The sequence below is a fragment of the Scyliorhinus canicula genome, chromosome 9, assembly GCF_902713615.1.
Source record: "Scyliorhinus canicula chromosome 9, sScyCan1.1, whole genome shotgun sequence".
In the NCBI taxonomy this organism is placed as follows: Eukaryota; Metazoa; Chordata; class Chondrichthyes; order Carcharhiniformes; family Scyliorhinidae; genus Scyliorhinus; species Scyliorhinus canicula.
Window position 1 is genome coordinate 100,108,174 of NC_052154.1, and position 15,401 is coordinate 100,123,574.

Below are 15,401 nucleotides of genomic sequence, written 5' to 3' on the forward strand. Positions count from 1 at the left end.
AGCTACTGGTCGAATTTCAGGCATTGTGCTGTCGTTCCAGGTGAAAGAATTTGGTTTTGAGGCTTTCAATATTTTTTTTCGTGTTTTGGGACATTACCCCTTTAAGTGGGTGTGGTCCGGGGCCCCTGACGTCACAACGCTTGTGACGTAGAGCGTGGGAAGCGATTGCGCGTGCGCAGATCACTGTTCCCTTATTTTGCGCATTTCTCTCAACTGCGCATGTGCGGCACCTTTTCCAAGATGGCCACCAATCAAAAGTGTCGTTCGCTGCTCGCCCACCCCGGCCTCGTGGTTAGTATTGGCGCCTCTTTTACTGTTTTTTCTTGTATGTTCCTCACAGAATTCTTGGAATTTGTCCAGGACTGCCTGGAAGTCGCTCTTGTTTTGCCCCTTTGAGTATTTGAAGGTCTCGAAGATTTCTGCTGTTTTTTTTACCCACGATGTTAAGTAGAAGCTTTATTTTCTCTGCATCCGCCACGCCATCTAAGTCGGACGCTACCAGGAAGATATCGAATCTCTGCCTGAATGCACGCCAGTTTTCACTGAGATTGCCTTGGTACCTGAGCTGCTATGGAACCGGAATCTTGAACATCTTGCCTGGGTGCTTTTGCTGGTTGTCACTGTTAGCTGAGTCGTAACTATATGGATTTAAACAGTCACTCTCTGGTACCATGTTTTGTTATGCTCTTGACATAGCATTAGCTGCTTCCTTGATGTGCATGCTGACAAAGGAAGGCTCAGACTTGGAGATAGCTTTAACACATTTATTGAACAGTTGACAATTTCCTACTTGGATTCGACACTCCTTTTAATCCTGCTATAGCTACTCAGACTAACTAACCAGTCTGCTACAATCCACATGGTGGGTGTGATGTGTTTCAATCAACCCTATCTGTATTCATTAAGTGTTTCCACTGGAAAGAGGAAGATCATGTGTGCTGTGTCCTTATATATTGGTTGGTGTAATGCCGTCCTGTGGTAGTGTCACCTCTGTGTGTGTCTTGAATTCCCATTGGTCATGTCTTACTGACCTATTGGTTGATGTCTGTGTGTCATGATGTCTCTGGTGCTCCCTCTTGGTCTAGCTAGGTGTAGTGTGTTCACATTAACCCCTTGTGTATTTACAGTGTCCCAGTGTATCTACATTAACCCCTTGTGAATTTACAGTGATGCATGTCACCACAAGAGCTATTTCACTGCTGCCGAGCCTGTTCTCTGTCAAAGTTGTTGGCTCTTACAAATTCATTGGCCTCATACCAGTGTTATTTTTCCCGGTATATGTCCCACACTCTGGTCGGGAACAGTATGCCAAATTGTTCCCCACTTTTGTAGAGTCCCAATTTTGCTCTATTCAATCCAGCCCTCTTCTTAGCAAGGTCCGCTCTAATGTTCTGGTAGACCCGGATTCTATGACCTTCCCATGAAATCAACTTTGTCTGCTAGGCCCATCTCAGAATCTTTTCCTGGTCCTGGTACCGGTGCAGCCTAGTGATAATCACTCTCGGCTGTTTCCTGCTTTAGGCTTCGGACGAAATAACCTGTGTGCCCTGTCGAGTTCTGGGGGGTTGAAGAAGCTGTCCCTCCCGATCAAATTACCCATCATTTGCGGGATATTGTCCATTGGATGCCTGCCCTCGATGCCCTCCAGCAGACCCACAAACCGGATATTTTGCCGCCGAGACCTGCTCCCTTGGTCCTCGACTTTCCCCTTCAAGTTCCCCTGGGCCGCCATCAACCTTTTCACCTCTGCCTCCAGAGGTACAATCCTGTCGCTGTAGTCTGACGAGGCCTTATTCAGGTCCAGGAACGTTCTCCCCTGCACCCCCATTTTCTTCCCCAAGCCATCTATCGTGTGCTTCCGTTACCACCTCCTTCACTGCAACCTAGGACTCTGTTTTGATCCCTTCCCTCATGACGGGCAGTTCCTTTTTTAAAATGCTCTTCCACCCATCCCCTGGTGGGGTGGGGGAGGTTGTCGTCTGCTTCGGTGCCACCGCCCAGGTTGCCGGCCTACCCCATCCTTGGGCAGCCAGGGCGCTGGTCTTGCCGTTTTCCGCCACTCCTGCCCTCTTGTCGGTCCTTCGAGTTATTGTTCGCCGGCATCCTTTATCCCACTGTTCGTCTTCACCTTGGGGTTTGTTTATGGTGGCTTTTTGGGCCAAAACAAACTCTGAAAATTAGCTTTTATTGGTTCTAGTTGGGAGGTGATCCACCTGATGTGCATCCGCTCATCATATCACCGTCACCGGAAGTCCTGTGGAGAATTTTTCCCTTGATTCCCATTGACTTTAGTTTTGCTAGATCGTCTTGACGTCACACTTAGTCAAATTTTGTCTTGATGGCAAGGGCAGTCATTCTCACTTCATCATGAGAATAATTTTTTTGTCCATGTTTGATCCAAGACCATAATCAGTTCTGGAGTCAAGTGGCCCCAATGAAATCCAAGTTGAGCACTTGGAGTAAATGTTGGTGATTAAGCAACATTTTCCAACACTCCACTGATGATACACTGTAGGTTGTTGGGAAGTATTGGACAGGTTGTATTTGTCCTGCTTTTAGTGGATACGACATACTTGGGCACTTTTTTCACATTGCCAGGTAGATATCTTGGGGCCTCACGGTAGCATGGTGGTTAGCATCAATGCTTCACAGCTCCAGGGTCCCAGGTTCGATTCCCGGCTGGGTCAATGTCTGTGTGGAGTCTGCACGTCCTCCCCGTGTGTGCGTGGGTTTCCTCCGGGTGCTCCGGTTTCCTCCCACAGTCCAAAGATGTGCGGGTTAGGTGGATTGGCCATGCTAAATTGCCCATAGTGTAAGGTTAATGGGGGGATTGTTGGGTTACGGGTATACGGGTTACGTGGGTTAAGTAGGGTGAGCATTGCTCGGCACAACATCGAGGGCCGAAGGGCCTGTTCTGTGCTGTACTGTTCTATGTTCTATATCAATGTTGTAGCTGTCTGAAACAGCTTGACTATGGGTGCGACTAGTTCTGGAACACAATACTGGAATATTGTCATGGCCATAGCTTTTGCAGTAACCAGTGTTTTTGGCTGGTTTGTGATATCACATGGAATGAATTGAATTGGCTGAAGACTGGCATCTGTGATGCCAAGCCCTTTGATGCCTGGTCATGAAATCACCAACCTACCTTTTTTTTTGCATGGTTTCTCCGAGATACTGTGGTCTGAGTTTTTAATTCTCTTGATGACTGACTTTTTGATCTTGTTGATTTTTGTCTGGCCTAGGCTGTCTTGAGTGTCAGTTCTATTGATGGGGGCATTCTGGGGGGCTGTCATTAGCTACCCAGGATCAAGAAGGCAGTATTAGCTGGAGGATGAGCAGTGATATTTGTCTAGGGTCTCGATGAACAGAGAGCAATTAGTGGGAACACAGGCTGGTCTTGGAGTCATGTGGAAGAAGGGAGCTTTGTTATCACTTGGTGCAAATATCGCTACCAGTATGACCAGGGTCCGTATGCTGAAGCTAACAGTAGTACGCTGATTGTTCCAGCATAGAGTGAGATCAAACCTTGTGGTCTGTCGAGCTCTATTATCATCAGATGGAAGGATTACAGTCTGAGTATATTATAACATTTATTAATTTTACCACATTTTCACAGTAATTTGGTGAGTACGTTTGCAGAATTGAAAAGTCCTCTGAGCTGACAGATCTGTTCTCCACTAGGCAATTGTGTTGGAAGAGATGCCACCGTTTCCCAAGAGGAAATCTTCAATCCTTAACAAATTAAAAAAGAAGGGATCCAGCACCCTGACCGATCTCGAAGAGATTAAAAAGGAGCCGAATGCTGATGTCAATGGCAATGCTGAACCCACTTCAGGGTACACTGTGGTATGTTACTCTAATATAATTGACAGCCTGTGGGAAGTAACGGGCTCTCATATGTACAATAATTCGAATGATTACAGCACAGAAGGAGGCTGTTTCATCTGTTATCTCCATACTGACCCTCTGCAGGATCACTCAGTTGGTCCCACTAGTCCCTTTTCCCTGGAGCCTGAATTTTTTTATTTCAGATAATTATCCAATTCCCTTTTGAAAGCTTTGATCAATTCTGTATCTACCGCACTCCACCGTACATTCCAGATCCAAACTACTTGGTGCATAAAAATATTTTCCTTGTGTTGTCTCCAGTTCTTTTGCCATTCACTTAAAATCTGTGTCCTCGTGTTCTTGACCTTCCACCAATGAGAGCAATTTCTCCCTATCTACTAATTCCAGACCCCTTATCATTTTGGATACCTCTATCAAATCTTGTCTGAACAGTCTCCTCTCCAAGGATAACAGTCCCTGCTTCTCCAGTCTATTCACGTAACTGAAATCCCTCATTCTTGAAAACATTCTCATAAAATCTTTTCTGCCCCTTCTCTAAAACTCTCATGTCCATAATTGGACAAATATTCCACTTAAGGCTGAACTAGAGATGTTTGCCATAACTTCTCGATACTGGGGAGATAAAACGAGAACTGGAAGGCTGCTTTATGGCACACCTGTATTCAGGACATGAGCAGGATCCAAGTTTACAGTTGCTTGCCAATACTCTGCACCTAACCTTTGCTGTGCCTGTTCTCAGATTGTTTCATGGGACATTGTTGAGGGATATTTACTCTGTATGTACCCCCCTCCCCTTCCACTCTGGTGTTGTGCATGTCCTGGGTGTGTTTGATGGGGGCAATGTAGAGGAAGCTTTCTTCTTTATTTACCCCATGCTGTACCTCTCCTGGGAGTGTTTGATGGGGACAGTGCAGAAGGAGCTTCACTTTGGCGACACAGTGGTTAGCACTGCTGCCTCACACCGCCAGAGACCCGGGTTTGATTTTGGCTTTGATTTGCTGTCTTTTTTTTAATGTATTCGATTCCAAACTCAAACCAATTATTATTGTTACAGAGAACATCCATACATACAATTAATATACACAGAAAAATACAAATTTTTCCCTTTTATATCTCCCCTCCCCTCCGATGACAAGCAATTCCTTAAACATAGATAAGAACGGATACCATCTTGCGCAGAACGGGGGGCAGCAGGGTAGCATGGTGGTTAGCATAAATGCTTCACAGCTCCAGGGTCCCAGGTTCGATTCCCGGCTGGGTCACTGTCTGTGTGGAGTCTGCACGTCCTCCCCGTGTGTGCGTGGGTTTCCTCCGGGTGCTCCGGTTTCCTCCCACAGTCCAAAGATGTGCGGGTTAGGTGGATTGGCCGTGCTAAATTGCCCGTAGTGTCCTAAAAAGTAAGGTTAAGGGGGGGTTGTTGGGTTACGGGTATAGGGTGGATACGTGGGTTTGAGTAGGGTGATCATTGCTCGGCACAATATCGAGGGCCGAAGGGCCTGTTCTGTGCTGTACTGTTCTATGTTCTATGTTCTAGAACCCTTCCTCCGACAACTCTATAGGTTTGCCTCTCAGTCTTTTAAACTCCAGGGCCATAAGTTCCTGAACACCTCCCATCCATGCCACTGCCTGCCAGGGGACATGGCGTAACCAATAACTGCGGTATCTCTGACAAAACCTTACATCCGCCTTCCCTCCCCCCAAACCTCACCAATTTCTCACACCACAGAACAGATGGATGTGGTTTGCTGGCCCACCTCCCGCACTTCGCACAGTGTTCTTCCACCTCTCAGCTGGGCCTGTGTCATATCCATCCTGTGCACCACCTTTAATTGAATGAGACTCATCCTAGCTCACAAGGATGTTGCGTTGACCCGACGCAGCACCTGGCTCCATATCCCCATCTTAGCTTGATCCCCAGCTCCTGCTCTCATTTTCCCTTAATCCTCTTCACCATTGCTGTCTCTTTCTTTCCAAGCATCCGTTAACATGGCAATCTTGAACGGCAGTGACCCCAGGTTCATGTTCTTGGGTGGCTGTCGATGTGGAGTTTCCACGTTCTCCTCTGTCTGTGTGGGTTTCCTCTGGGTGCTTTGGCTTCCTTCCACAGTCCAAAGATGTGCAGGTGAGGAGGACTGGCCAGGCTAACTTGCCCCTGAGCATCCAAAGGTTAGGTGGGGTTGCATGGATAGGGCGGGGAAATGGGCCGAAGTAGGGTGCTCTTTCGGAAGGTTGGTGCGGACTCGATGGGACAAATGGCCGCCTTGTGCACTCCAGGGATTCTATATCTAACTTCCGTGCTGTACCTGTCCTAGGACTTTTTGTTGGGGACAATGTAGAGGGAACTTTACTCTGTATCTAACTCACACTGTACCTGCACCGGTAGTATTTGATGGGTTACTATAGAGTGAGGTGTATTCTGTCTTAAATAGATTTCGGTTGTCTACCTTATGATGCAAGCTTTGGTCTTGTGATGCTTCTGATTATGCAATTGCCTACTATGAATAGACCTCGCTGTCGCACTCATCAGCATTCTCCTCACTCAGTCTCCCAGGTGCCTTGACCCAGGAGCACATTTGCTCACTTTCGAGATTTTCGAAGTTTGGTTACTCAATCAATATTTCAATGATCTTGTTGATTGACTGAGATCCATTCCATTAATTCTAGCACACGTTCAACTAATTCTAACACAAATGACTTCCCCTCACTGCCTGTCTTGTGTTAATTTTAAGGAATACCAGTGAGATCATTGTTGGTGCTTGTAATGCCATTCAAGCCATGTGACGCATTGTACTTGTTTTGTGTTTGTTATGCTTCAATGATGAGCTGAGCTGCTGGCCTTTCAGTTGGGAGCACTCTTGCATCTTTTAAGTCTAAAATTGTGATTCCAAACCTATTCCTGGCCACAAAGTGACATCCCAGCGCACCCCATTAGATGTAGGAGTAGAAGTGGACCATTTGAGGGCAGCATGGTGCCGCAGTAGTTAGTGCTGCTGCTTCACGGCGCCGAGGTCCCAAGTTGGAACCCAGATCTGGGTCACTGTTCGTTTAGAGTTTGCACATTATCCCTGTGTTTGCGTGGTTTCTCCCCCACAACCCATTTAGCATGGTCGATTGGCCATGCTAAATTACCCCTTAATTGGAAAAAATAATTGGATACTCAAAATTTATTTTTTAAAAAGTAGATCATTTGGGCCCCATTGAGTGTGTTCTACCATTCAATAAAGAGTGTGACTGATCTGATCTGATAATCCTCAACTCTACTTTACCATAACCCTCATTTCCATTATTGATTAAAAATATGTCTACCTCAGCCTTGAACATACTTACAGCTCAGTCTCTACAATCCTCTGCAGTAGAGAATTCCTCAGATTCCCTACCCTCTGAGAGAAGGAATTCTTCATCTCTGTCTTAAATGGGTGATCCTTTACTCTGAGATTATGCCCTCAGGTTTTAGGCTCTCCCACAAAGAGGTACAACATCTCAGCATCTACCCTGTCAAGCCCCCTGAGAATCCTATATGTCTCTATAGGTTTGCCTCTCAGTCTTTTAAACTCCAATAAGTACAGGACCAACCTACTCAACCTCCCCTCAGAAGAACATTTCTCCACACCTGGGATCAACCTCGTGAACCTTCTCTGGAATGCCTCCAATGACAGTATATCCTTCCTTAGATAAGGGGACCAAAACTGTTCCCAGTATTCCAGATGTTGTCTCACTAGTGTCTTGCATAGTTTTAGCAAGACTTTCCTATTTTTATACTCCATTCCCTTTGAAATAAAGGCGAACATAATGATATTAATCTTTATTTCACAAGTAGACTTACATTGCAATGAAGTTACTGTGAAAAGCCCCTAGTCGCCACATTCCGACGCCTGTTCGGATACACAGAGGGAGAATTCAGAATATCCAATTCAACCCGTCTTTCGGGACTTGTGGGATGAAACCGAAGCACCCGGAGGAAACCCATGCAGACACTGGGGGGAACGTGCAGACTCCACACAGACAGTGACCCAGTTGGGAATCGAACCTTGGAGCCTGGCGCTGTGAAGCCACAGTACTAACAAGTGTGCTACCGTGCTGCCCTTATTCTATTTGTCTTCCTTATTACCCGATGAACTTGTATGCTAGCTTTTTGTGATTTATGCATGAGGACCCCAAAATCCCTCTGAGCTGCAGAATTCTACAGTCTTCCCCATTATATAATATTCAGCTCAATTATTCTTCATACCAAATTGCATAACTTCACATTTCCCTACATAATATTCCATCTGCCAGGTTTTTGCCCACACTCAAAACCTGTTTTTATCCCCCTATAGACATTTTGTGTCATCCTCATCACTTACTTTTCCACCTATTTTGTGTCATCCGCAAACTTGGCATAGTACATTCACTTCCCTCGTCCAAATCATTAATATATATTGTAAATAATTGCGGCCACAGCACTGATCCTTGCGGCACTCCACTAGTTATAGGTTGCCTATATCCTGAACATGCTCCTCTTTTCGCAACTCTCTGTCTTCTATTAATTAACAATCCGCAATCCATGCTAATATACTACCTCAACACCATGAACTCTTATCTTATTAATTAGCCTTTTCCAGTCCACTCCAGTTAACTTTTCTCTCATTCCTTTGTCATTATCCTTATTTAAGTTCAGCACAGTTATTTCTGACGCCGTCAGACCCACTTTCAAATTTTACCATGTTACAGTGTTGTTTACTCATGGATCTTTTACTTTGTGATTGTTTATTAAACATGCCTCATTATATATTACCAGATACAAAATAGCTTGATCACTGGTTGAATCCACAACACATTGTTCTCGGAAACTGCCCTGCATACACGCTTTGAATTCTTCCTCATGGTTACCTCTGCCGATTTGATTTTTCCAATCCACATGAAGACTAAAATCACCCATGATTAATGTACTGCATTTTATATCTGCCCTCATTATCCCCTATTGAGTTACTGTCAGGAGGCCTATAGACTACTCCCACCAGTGCGTTCTTTCCCTTGTTATTTCTTACCTCCACCCAAATGGATTCTACACCTTCTGATTCAAGATAATTTCTTGCTTTCATACTTATTTCATCTTAAAATAACAAAGCTACCCCACCACCCTTTACTTTCTGCCTGGCCTTAGGAAAAGTCCCATACCCCTGAATATTTAGTTCCTAGCTTTGATCTCCTTGGAACCACCTCTCTGTAATAGCTATAAGATCATACCCATTCACCCCAATTTGTGCTGTCCCACTTTTGCAGATCGGACTTAACCCTGTCCACCAGACTTGCAAAGTTCAATTTATGCAGCTGAGTCCAATCGTGTGCCACCCGGACTCCCAGATACCTGAAACTAGAGCTGGCAAAGCGGAAAGGCAACACCCCCAAGTTGGCTCCCCTCCCTTGGGGGTTACCAGTAAACACTCACTCTTTTCCAAATTCAACTTGTAACCCGAAAATGAACCAAAGCTCATCAATAGCTTTGTTGTATTATCCATTGTGGGGACCAGGTTCGTAACATAAAGCAGCAGATCGTCAGAGTACAGTGACACCCAATACTCCTGTTCTCCCCTCTTTATCCCCTTCCACTTACCCAAATCCCTTAAAGCTATTGCTAAGGGCTTATTTCATAGAATTTATAGAATTTTACAGTGCAGAAGGAGGCCATTCGGCCCGAGTCTGCACCGGCTCCTGGAAAGAGCGCCCTACCCAAGGTTAACACCTCCACCCTATCCCCATAACCCAGTAACCCCACCCAACACTAAGGGCAATTTTGGACACTAAGGGCAATTTATCATGGCCAATCCACCTAACCTGCACATCTTTGGACTGTGGGAGGAAACCGGAGCACCCGGAGGAAACCCACGCACACATGGGGAGGATGTGCAGACTCTACACAGATAGTGACCCAAGCTGGAATCGAATCTGGAACCCTGGAGCTGTGAAGCGGTTGTGCTATCCACAATGCTACCGTGCTGCCCCTCGTAGCCCCTCGCAGTATTGATAACGCAAATAAGAGGGAAGATATCGGACACTCTTGCTTAGTCCCCTTTTTCAAATGGAAGTACCCTGAACTCAAGGTAATGGTAGGAACACTCGCCAAAGGGAACCTATAGAACAATCGTACCCATTAAATCAATTTTGGTGCTAGACCGAACCTCTCCAGAACTTCGAAAGGTTACCTCCACTCCACCCTGTTGAATGCCTTCTTGGTACCTGAAGACACAATCACCTCCAGCGTGGGTTCCTTGGATGGGGCGGAAACCACATCCATCAGCCTTTGAATATTGACTAACAATTGCCGGCCCTTGACTGTCTGATCCTCCAGAATCACCTCAGGGAGACAAGGCCAATACCTTATCCAGTATCTTGACGTCCACATGTAACAGCGAAATAGGCCAATTTGATTAAGGCCCTGTTAGGCCCTTATCCTTTTTCAACAGTAGTGAAATGGAGGCCTGCATGAATGTAGCAGGCAGGGATCCCTATAACAGAGAGTCGGTAAACATATTTACCAACAACAGAACCAACTTGTTAGGTGAAAATATTCACACGCACGCCTTTGAATGAGTAAAGAAGCAGTTTATTATATCAGAGCTCTGGGAGAAAGACCTGTAACTCCTCAGCCTTTAGACAGCGCTCTTTCTCACTTGAGCTAAGGTTCGCATTGGGTTAATATACAGATTCAAGGGGCGGAATTTGTTGCATTCTCATTTACATACAATCAATCAACTCTATTCACAGCACAATTCATTACATGTAGTCAATCAATTTTCTTAGCATCCCAGTTATCACATATATAGTTAAAGTGGATGTTGTCTCACCAGCCCCTAACTTCATGCAAAAGTCACTCAAGACTGACATAAGGATATTTCTTGTCTGCATCTGGAGACCTTGAGCTAGTAAAGATCTCTTTGTCCTTTGGAGCTGTTATCAGGGAGAGTAAAACCCTCCCTAAAAACTCCCATGGTTAAAGTTTGCAACTTAACCCAGCTAATGATTGTTCAGGAATGTGGCTAGTTCAGCTAAAAAACATTTTTATCTTTAGTATTGCTAGCTTAGCTAACAGCCATTTTGTGTCCCTTCTGATATTAACAAAGATTGTGTATTCCTGCAAATCGCCTCTTCTGAAAAGGCATCTAAGCCAATGAGTACCTTTTGTCTTAGAAGAACTATTCAAAAGTAATATAGGAGCAAAATTACAATTACAGAGCGAACTATAATTTATATCATAGTCCAGTATCAGAAAATGTCCCCCAACACACTGATCTCCAAACTTCTTATAGAATTTCACTGGAAACCCATCAGGCCCAGGCACTTTACCTGTTTGCATCTTCCCAATACCAGTCAAAATGTCCTCAGGACCTAATGGGGCCTCCAACTTTTCCCGTTTCTCAATCCCCACCTCAGAAAGCTCCAACCCATCTAAAAATGCTGACATGTCCAGCCCTCCCCCCCCCCCCCCGCTCCCCCCCCTGCTCCCCCCCCCCCCCCCCCCCACACCGAGGGCTTCGACCTATAAAGATTCTTGCACAAAGCCTTAAATTCTACGTTAACTTTATCTGAGGCAGAAACCAAGCTACCACTCAAATTCCTAACCTGAATAATCTCCCAGGAAGCCGCCTGCTGGCTCAGCTAAACACAAAGACCCGCAGAGACATCAACCCTGGTTAAGACGGCTTTATTTTCCAAGCTTGGTCAACGTACAAGGGAGAGTGATTTGGATAAACGCCCAAACCACTCTACTTTACATTGGTTCAAATTCAACAGTTAAATAATTTCCAAAACTCAGTAGCCCACCCCAGCTGGAATCGATCCAATCCTTGTAACTGCCGATTTCACCTTGACCAATGACTTTTACTTTAGGCAGCATGGTGATTGTGTGATCAGCTCATGATTTTGCCCCATCCTGTTTCTTGGCCTTCTGTTGTTTTCCAGGATACTTGTATCCGTTATCTCTTGTCCTCCCCTACTCCCTTTTCCCTCATTTCAGTCAGTTCCTGCTTGTATCACAGTTTGTCTGGACACAGGATGTTGAAGCTGGTTCCTCTTTGTACCATGGTGTGCCTGGGCACATGATATTGGGGCTGCTGATAATAACCGCTTAATGAGCTGGCTATGTTATTGCTGACCACATTATTTCTATTTGATTTTGCCTGTTTTAGGAATATGGTCAAGTGAGTTTAAATCCCATCACACATTGCGGCCACTACTATTAACACGAGCTTAAATGCTTGTTACGGCTATGTTCTAAGCATACATGTTTAATGGTTAATAATGATTACTGTGTATGCTTTCTGTGATTAGTTTCAATCCTCAATCAACTAACTTATGTAGAGCTATTCTAGTGTTATCCTAGTTATCCGGTTTTAAGGGTCCCATCTTAGGACACCCCCTTCAGCCCCTCCCTTGTGGCCCTTGGCTAGCCCAAGAATAGGCTACTAAATAGACTTACTCAATTTGTTGTGTTCAGACTTAAGTGTGGAATGGTTAATAGGTAAGAGCCGTAACAGTTCCTCTTTCTGACATTTCCTAATTTGGCGTCTGAGGCAGCAGAGTGTAATACAAAAGACGAGCAGTATCAACAGCTGCAGAATGACAGTAATGTGCTATATAATGCATGCCCATGGATGGGTATTGGTGGGGCAGCATGGTGGCGCAGTGATTAGCATTGCTGCCTCACAGAGCCGAGGTCCCAGGTTTGATCCCAGCTCTGATCACTGTCCGTGTGGAATTTGCACATTCTCCCCGTGTTTGCGTGGGTTTCGCCCCTACAACCCAAAATATGTGCAGGGTAGTTGGATTGGCCACATTAAATTGTCCCTTAATTGGAAAAAAAAATGAATTGGGTACTGTAAATTTATTTTAAAAAATGGATGGGTATTGGTATTCAATCTCCAGTTCCATATTTTAGAGAAAAAGTTCTGTGATTGAAACAGTGCCTCAGCCTTTTCTGCGTGAGTCTAAATTAGCTTCTGCTCCTTGTTCCAGAGGTGTTAATCTGTTTAGATTCCTTCTTAAGCCCTTCCCAGTTTGCCCACAAGTCCGTTGTGCGTGGATGTCCCTGCTGAATGTATCGGTGAAGATGTTGGTCATCATCAGTACGCTCAAGGTCATCTGCTACCATGATGGACTCATCCCTGTATGGAGTTAGCTCATGATGACCAATGGTAATTGTCTCAGACAAATTGGTTAGAACAAAATTATGCCCCGGCACTTCACACACAATACCTCGCTTGGTATAATTGCTTACCGACATCACAATGCAACTGGTCAAGTATTGAGCATTATTGAACACAGTCTGGTCGACCGCTAATGTGCAGTTCCTATATGTAGTGTACATAGAACATAGAACATAGAACGATACAGCGCAGTACAGGCCCTTCGGCCCTCGATGTTGCACCGACATGGAAAAAAACTAAATGCAGTAATGTTCTGTACTAATAGCTTTCTCTGAGCACAAACAGTTATTTCCCCCTCCTTTATATTCGATCTTTCTTTTGGATTTCAATTTCAGGGATGTCCTATAGTTTAACTGACACCCTGGCTGGGATTCTCCCTTACCCGGCGGGGTAGGGGGTCCCGGCGTACCGGAGTGGCGAGAACCACTCTGGCGTCGGGCCTCCCCAAAGGTGTGGAATTCTCCGCACTTTTAGGGGCTAGGCCTGCGCCGGAGTGGCTACCGCTCCACCGACCGGCGCGAACGGCCTTTGGTGCCCCGCCGACCGGCGCCACGGCTGGCCGAAAGGCCTTCGCCGGTCGGTGTGAGTCCGTGCATGCGGCGGAGCGTCAGCGGCTGCTGACGTCACCCCGGCGCATGCGCGGTGGAGGGGTCTCTTCCACCTCCGCCATGGTGGAGGCCGTGGCGGCGGCGGAAGAAAAAGAGTGCCTCCACGGCACAGGCCCGCCCACCGATTGGTGGGTCCGATCGTGGGCCAGGCCACCGTGGGGGCACCCCCCGGGGTCAGATCGCCCCGCACACCTCCCAGGACCCCGGGGCCCGGTCCCGCCGCCTGCTCCCGCCGGCACCAGAGGTGGTTTAAACCACGCCGGCGGGAACGGCCTGTCAGCGGCGGGACTTTGGCCCATTGCGGGCCGGAGAATCGCCGCGGGGGGTCCGCCAACTGGCGCAGCGCGATTCCTGCACCCGCCGATTCCCGGGTGGCGGAGAATTCCGGCCACGGCGGGGGCGGGATTTAAGCTGGCCCCGGGCGATTCTCCGACCTTGCGGGGGGTCGGAGAATTCCGTCCCCTGTTCCCATAATGTCCCAAATTGTTCACCTGGAGAGGTTTGTGAGTACTGTTCTCACCTGCCCAGGGAATATGCAACATCATTCCCATTAGGAGGGTGTGGTTATCATTTACAAAGGGAAAGCGATGGCCAATGTCAATTCCCTTAAGCGTTCAAGAGCTTGGTGGGCCATTTTTATCATTTTGACCATTGCTCATCCAATTAGGTACTCGGTGTATATCAAGCTGGAGTAGATTAGCCTGGAGGTTTTGTAACAAGTGTGTTCCATATATATTACATGCCTGCACTTTCTGTGTCTGTCAATTAACTCATCAATTGTCTGATATGTTCCTTCCACACTAGCTGATTGACTTACTGGCTGAGTTCTGTAGCCTTTCCAGCATCCTGGTATAAGTCCTTAACTGCAATTCTCATTTGCCCTTGCATAACCTCGATCTCTTCAGTTATTTCTGCAATGTCAAGGGCGTTGAATCTCCTGCCCCCTATCCTCCGACCTCTAGTTTCACGATACCACTCTGTTGTCGCTTACATGTTTCAATCCACTCCCCTCCAAAAATTCCCACTCCAGGATCACAAATAATCCCTGACCACAGCAATAGGCTGGTAAGTGTAGGTTGCTGAGATTAACCATAACTTTTACTTGCTCATATCCCGGTACTATTGTCACTGATTCCTGAGTGAGGGTCAGGACTAACCCATGTCCCATAGTGTGGCTAGTGATATGCTCATCACATTCGGGCCTAGGGATCGTCCTCAGGCTTGTGGTTATATCCAAGCCGGGGCTCACTCTTGTCACAGTGGTGGTGGTAGGTTTCTGCCTGGTCCCTACCCTTATCTGGTGGGGTCCTTGCTTCCTACAATATTCCACCTGATCTCGGGCTCCTGTGCTAACTGGCTGCCTACTTCACTTTCCTGGTCCAAAGCTGTCAGTCTGTCACATGTCATCTCATGATCTTTGACAGAAATCTTTGGATCCTCACTGTCTTCAGGTGATGTCCCAGAGGACTGGAGAATAGCCAATGCTGTTCCTTTGTTTAAGAAGGGTAGCAAGGATAATCCAGGGAAATACAGGCCGGTGAGCGTTATGTCAGTGGTAGGGAAATTACTGGAGAGAATTCTTCGAGACAGGATCTACTCCCATTTGGAAGCAAATGGACGTATTAGCGAGAGGCAGCACGGTTTTGTGAAGGGGCGGTCATGCCTCAATAACTTGATGAGTTTTTCGAGGAGGTCACAAAGATGATTGATGCAGGTAGGGCAATCGATGTTGTCTATATGGACTTCAGTAAGGCCTTTG

At 46.3% G+C, this 15,401-nt stretch overlaps 1 protein-coding gene across 12 annotated transcripts in view; it reads left to right on the forward strand.

Annotated features, from left to right (window-relative positions):
* Window positions 1-15,401, forward strand: part of LOC119971578 (AP-2 complex subunit alpha-2-like) — a 527,190-nt gene that overhangs the window by 326,763 nt on the left and 185,026 nt on the right. For all 12 annotated transcript variants that reach the window (XM_038807337.1, XM_038807343.1, XM_038807342.1 and 9 more), the window contains one exon: window positions 3,685-3,849. In XM_038807337.1, coding sequence (XP_038663265.1) covers window positions 3,685-3,849 — 165 coding nt within the window. The remainder of the gene's footprint in view (window positions 1-3,684; window positions 3,850-15,401) is intronic.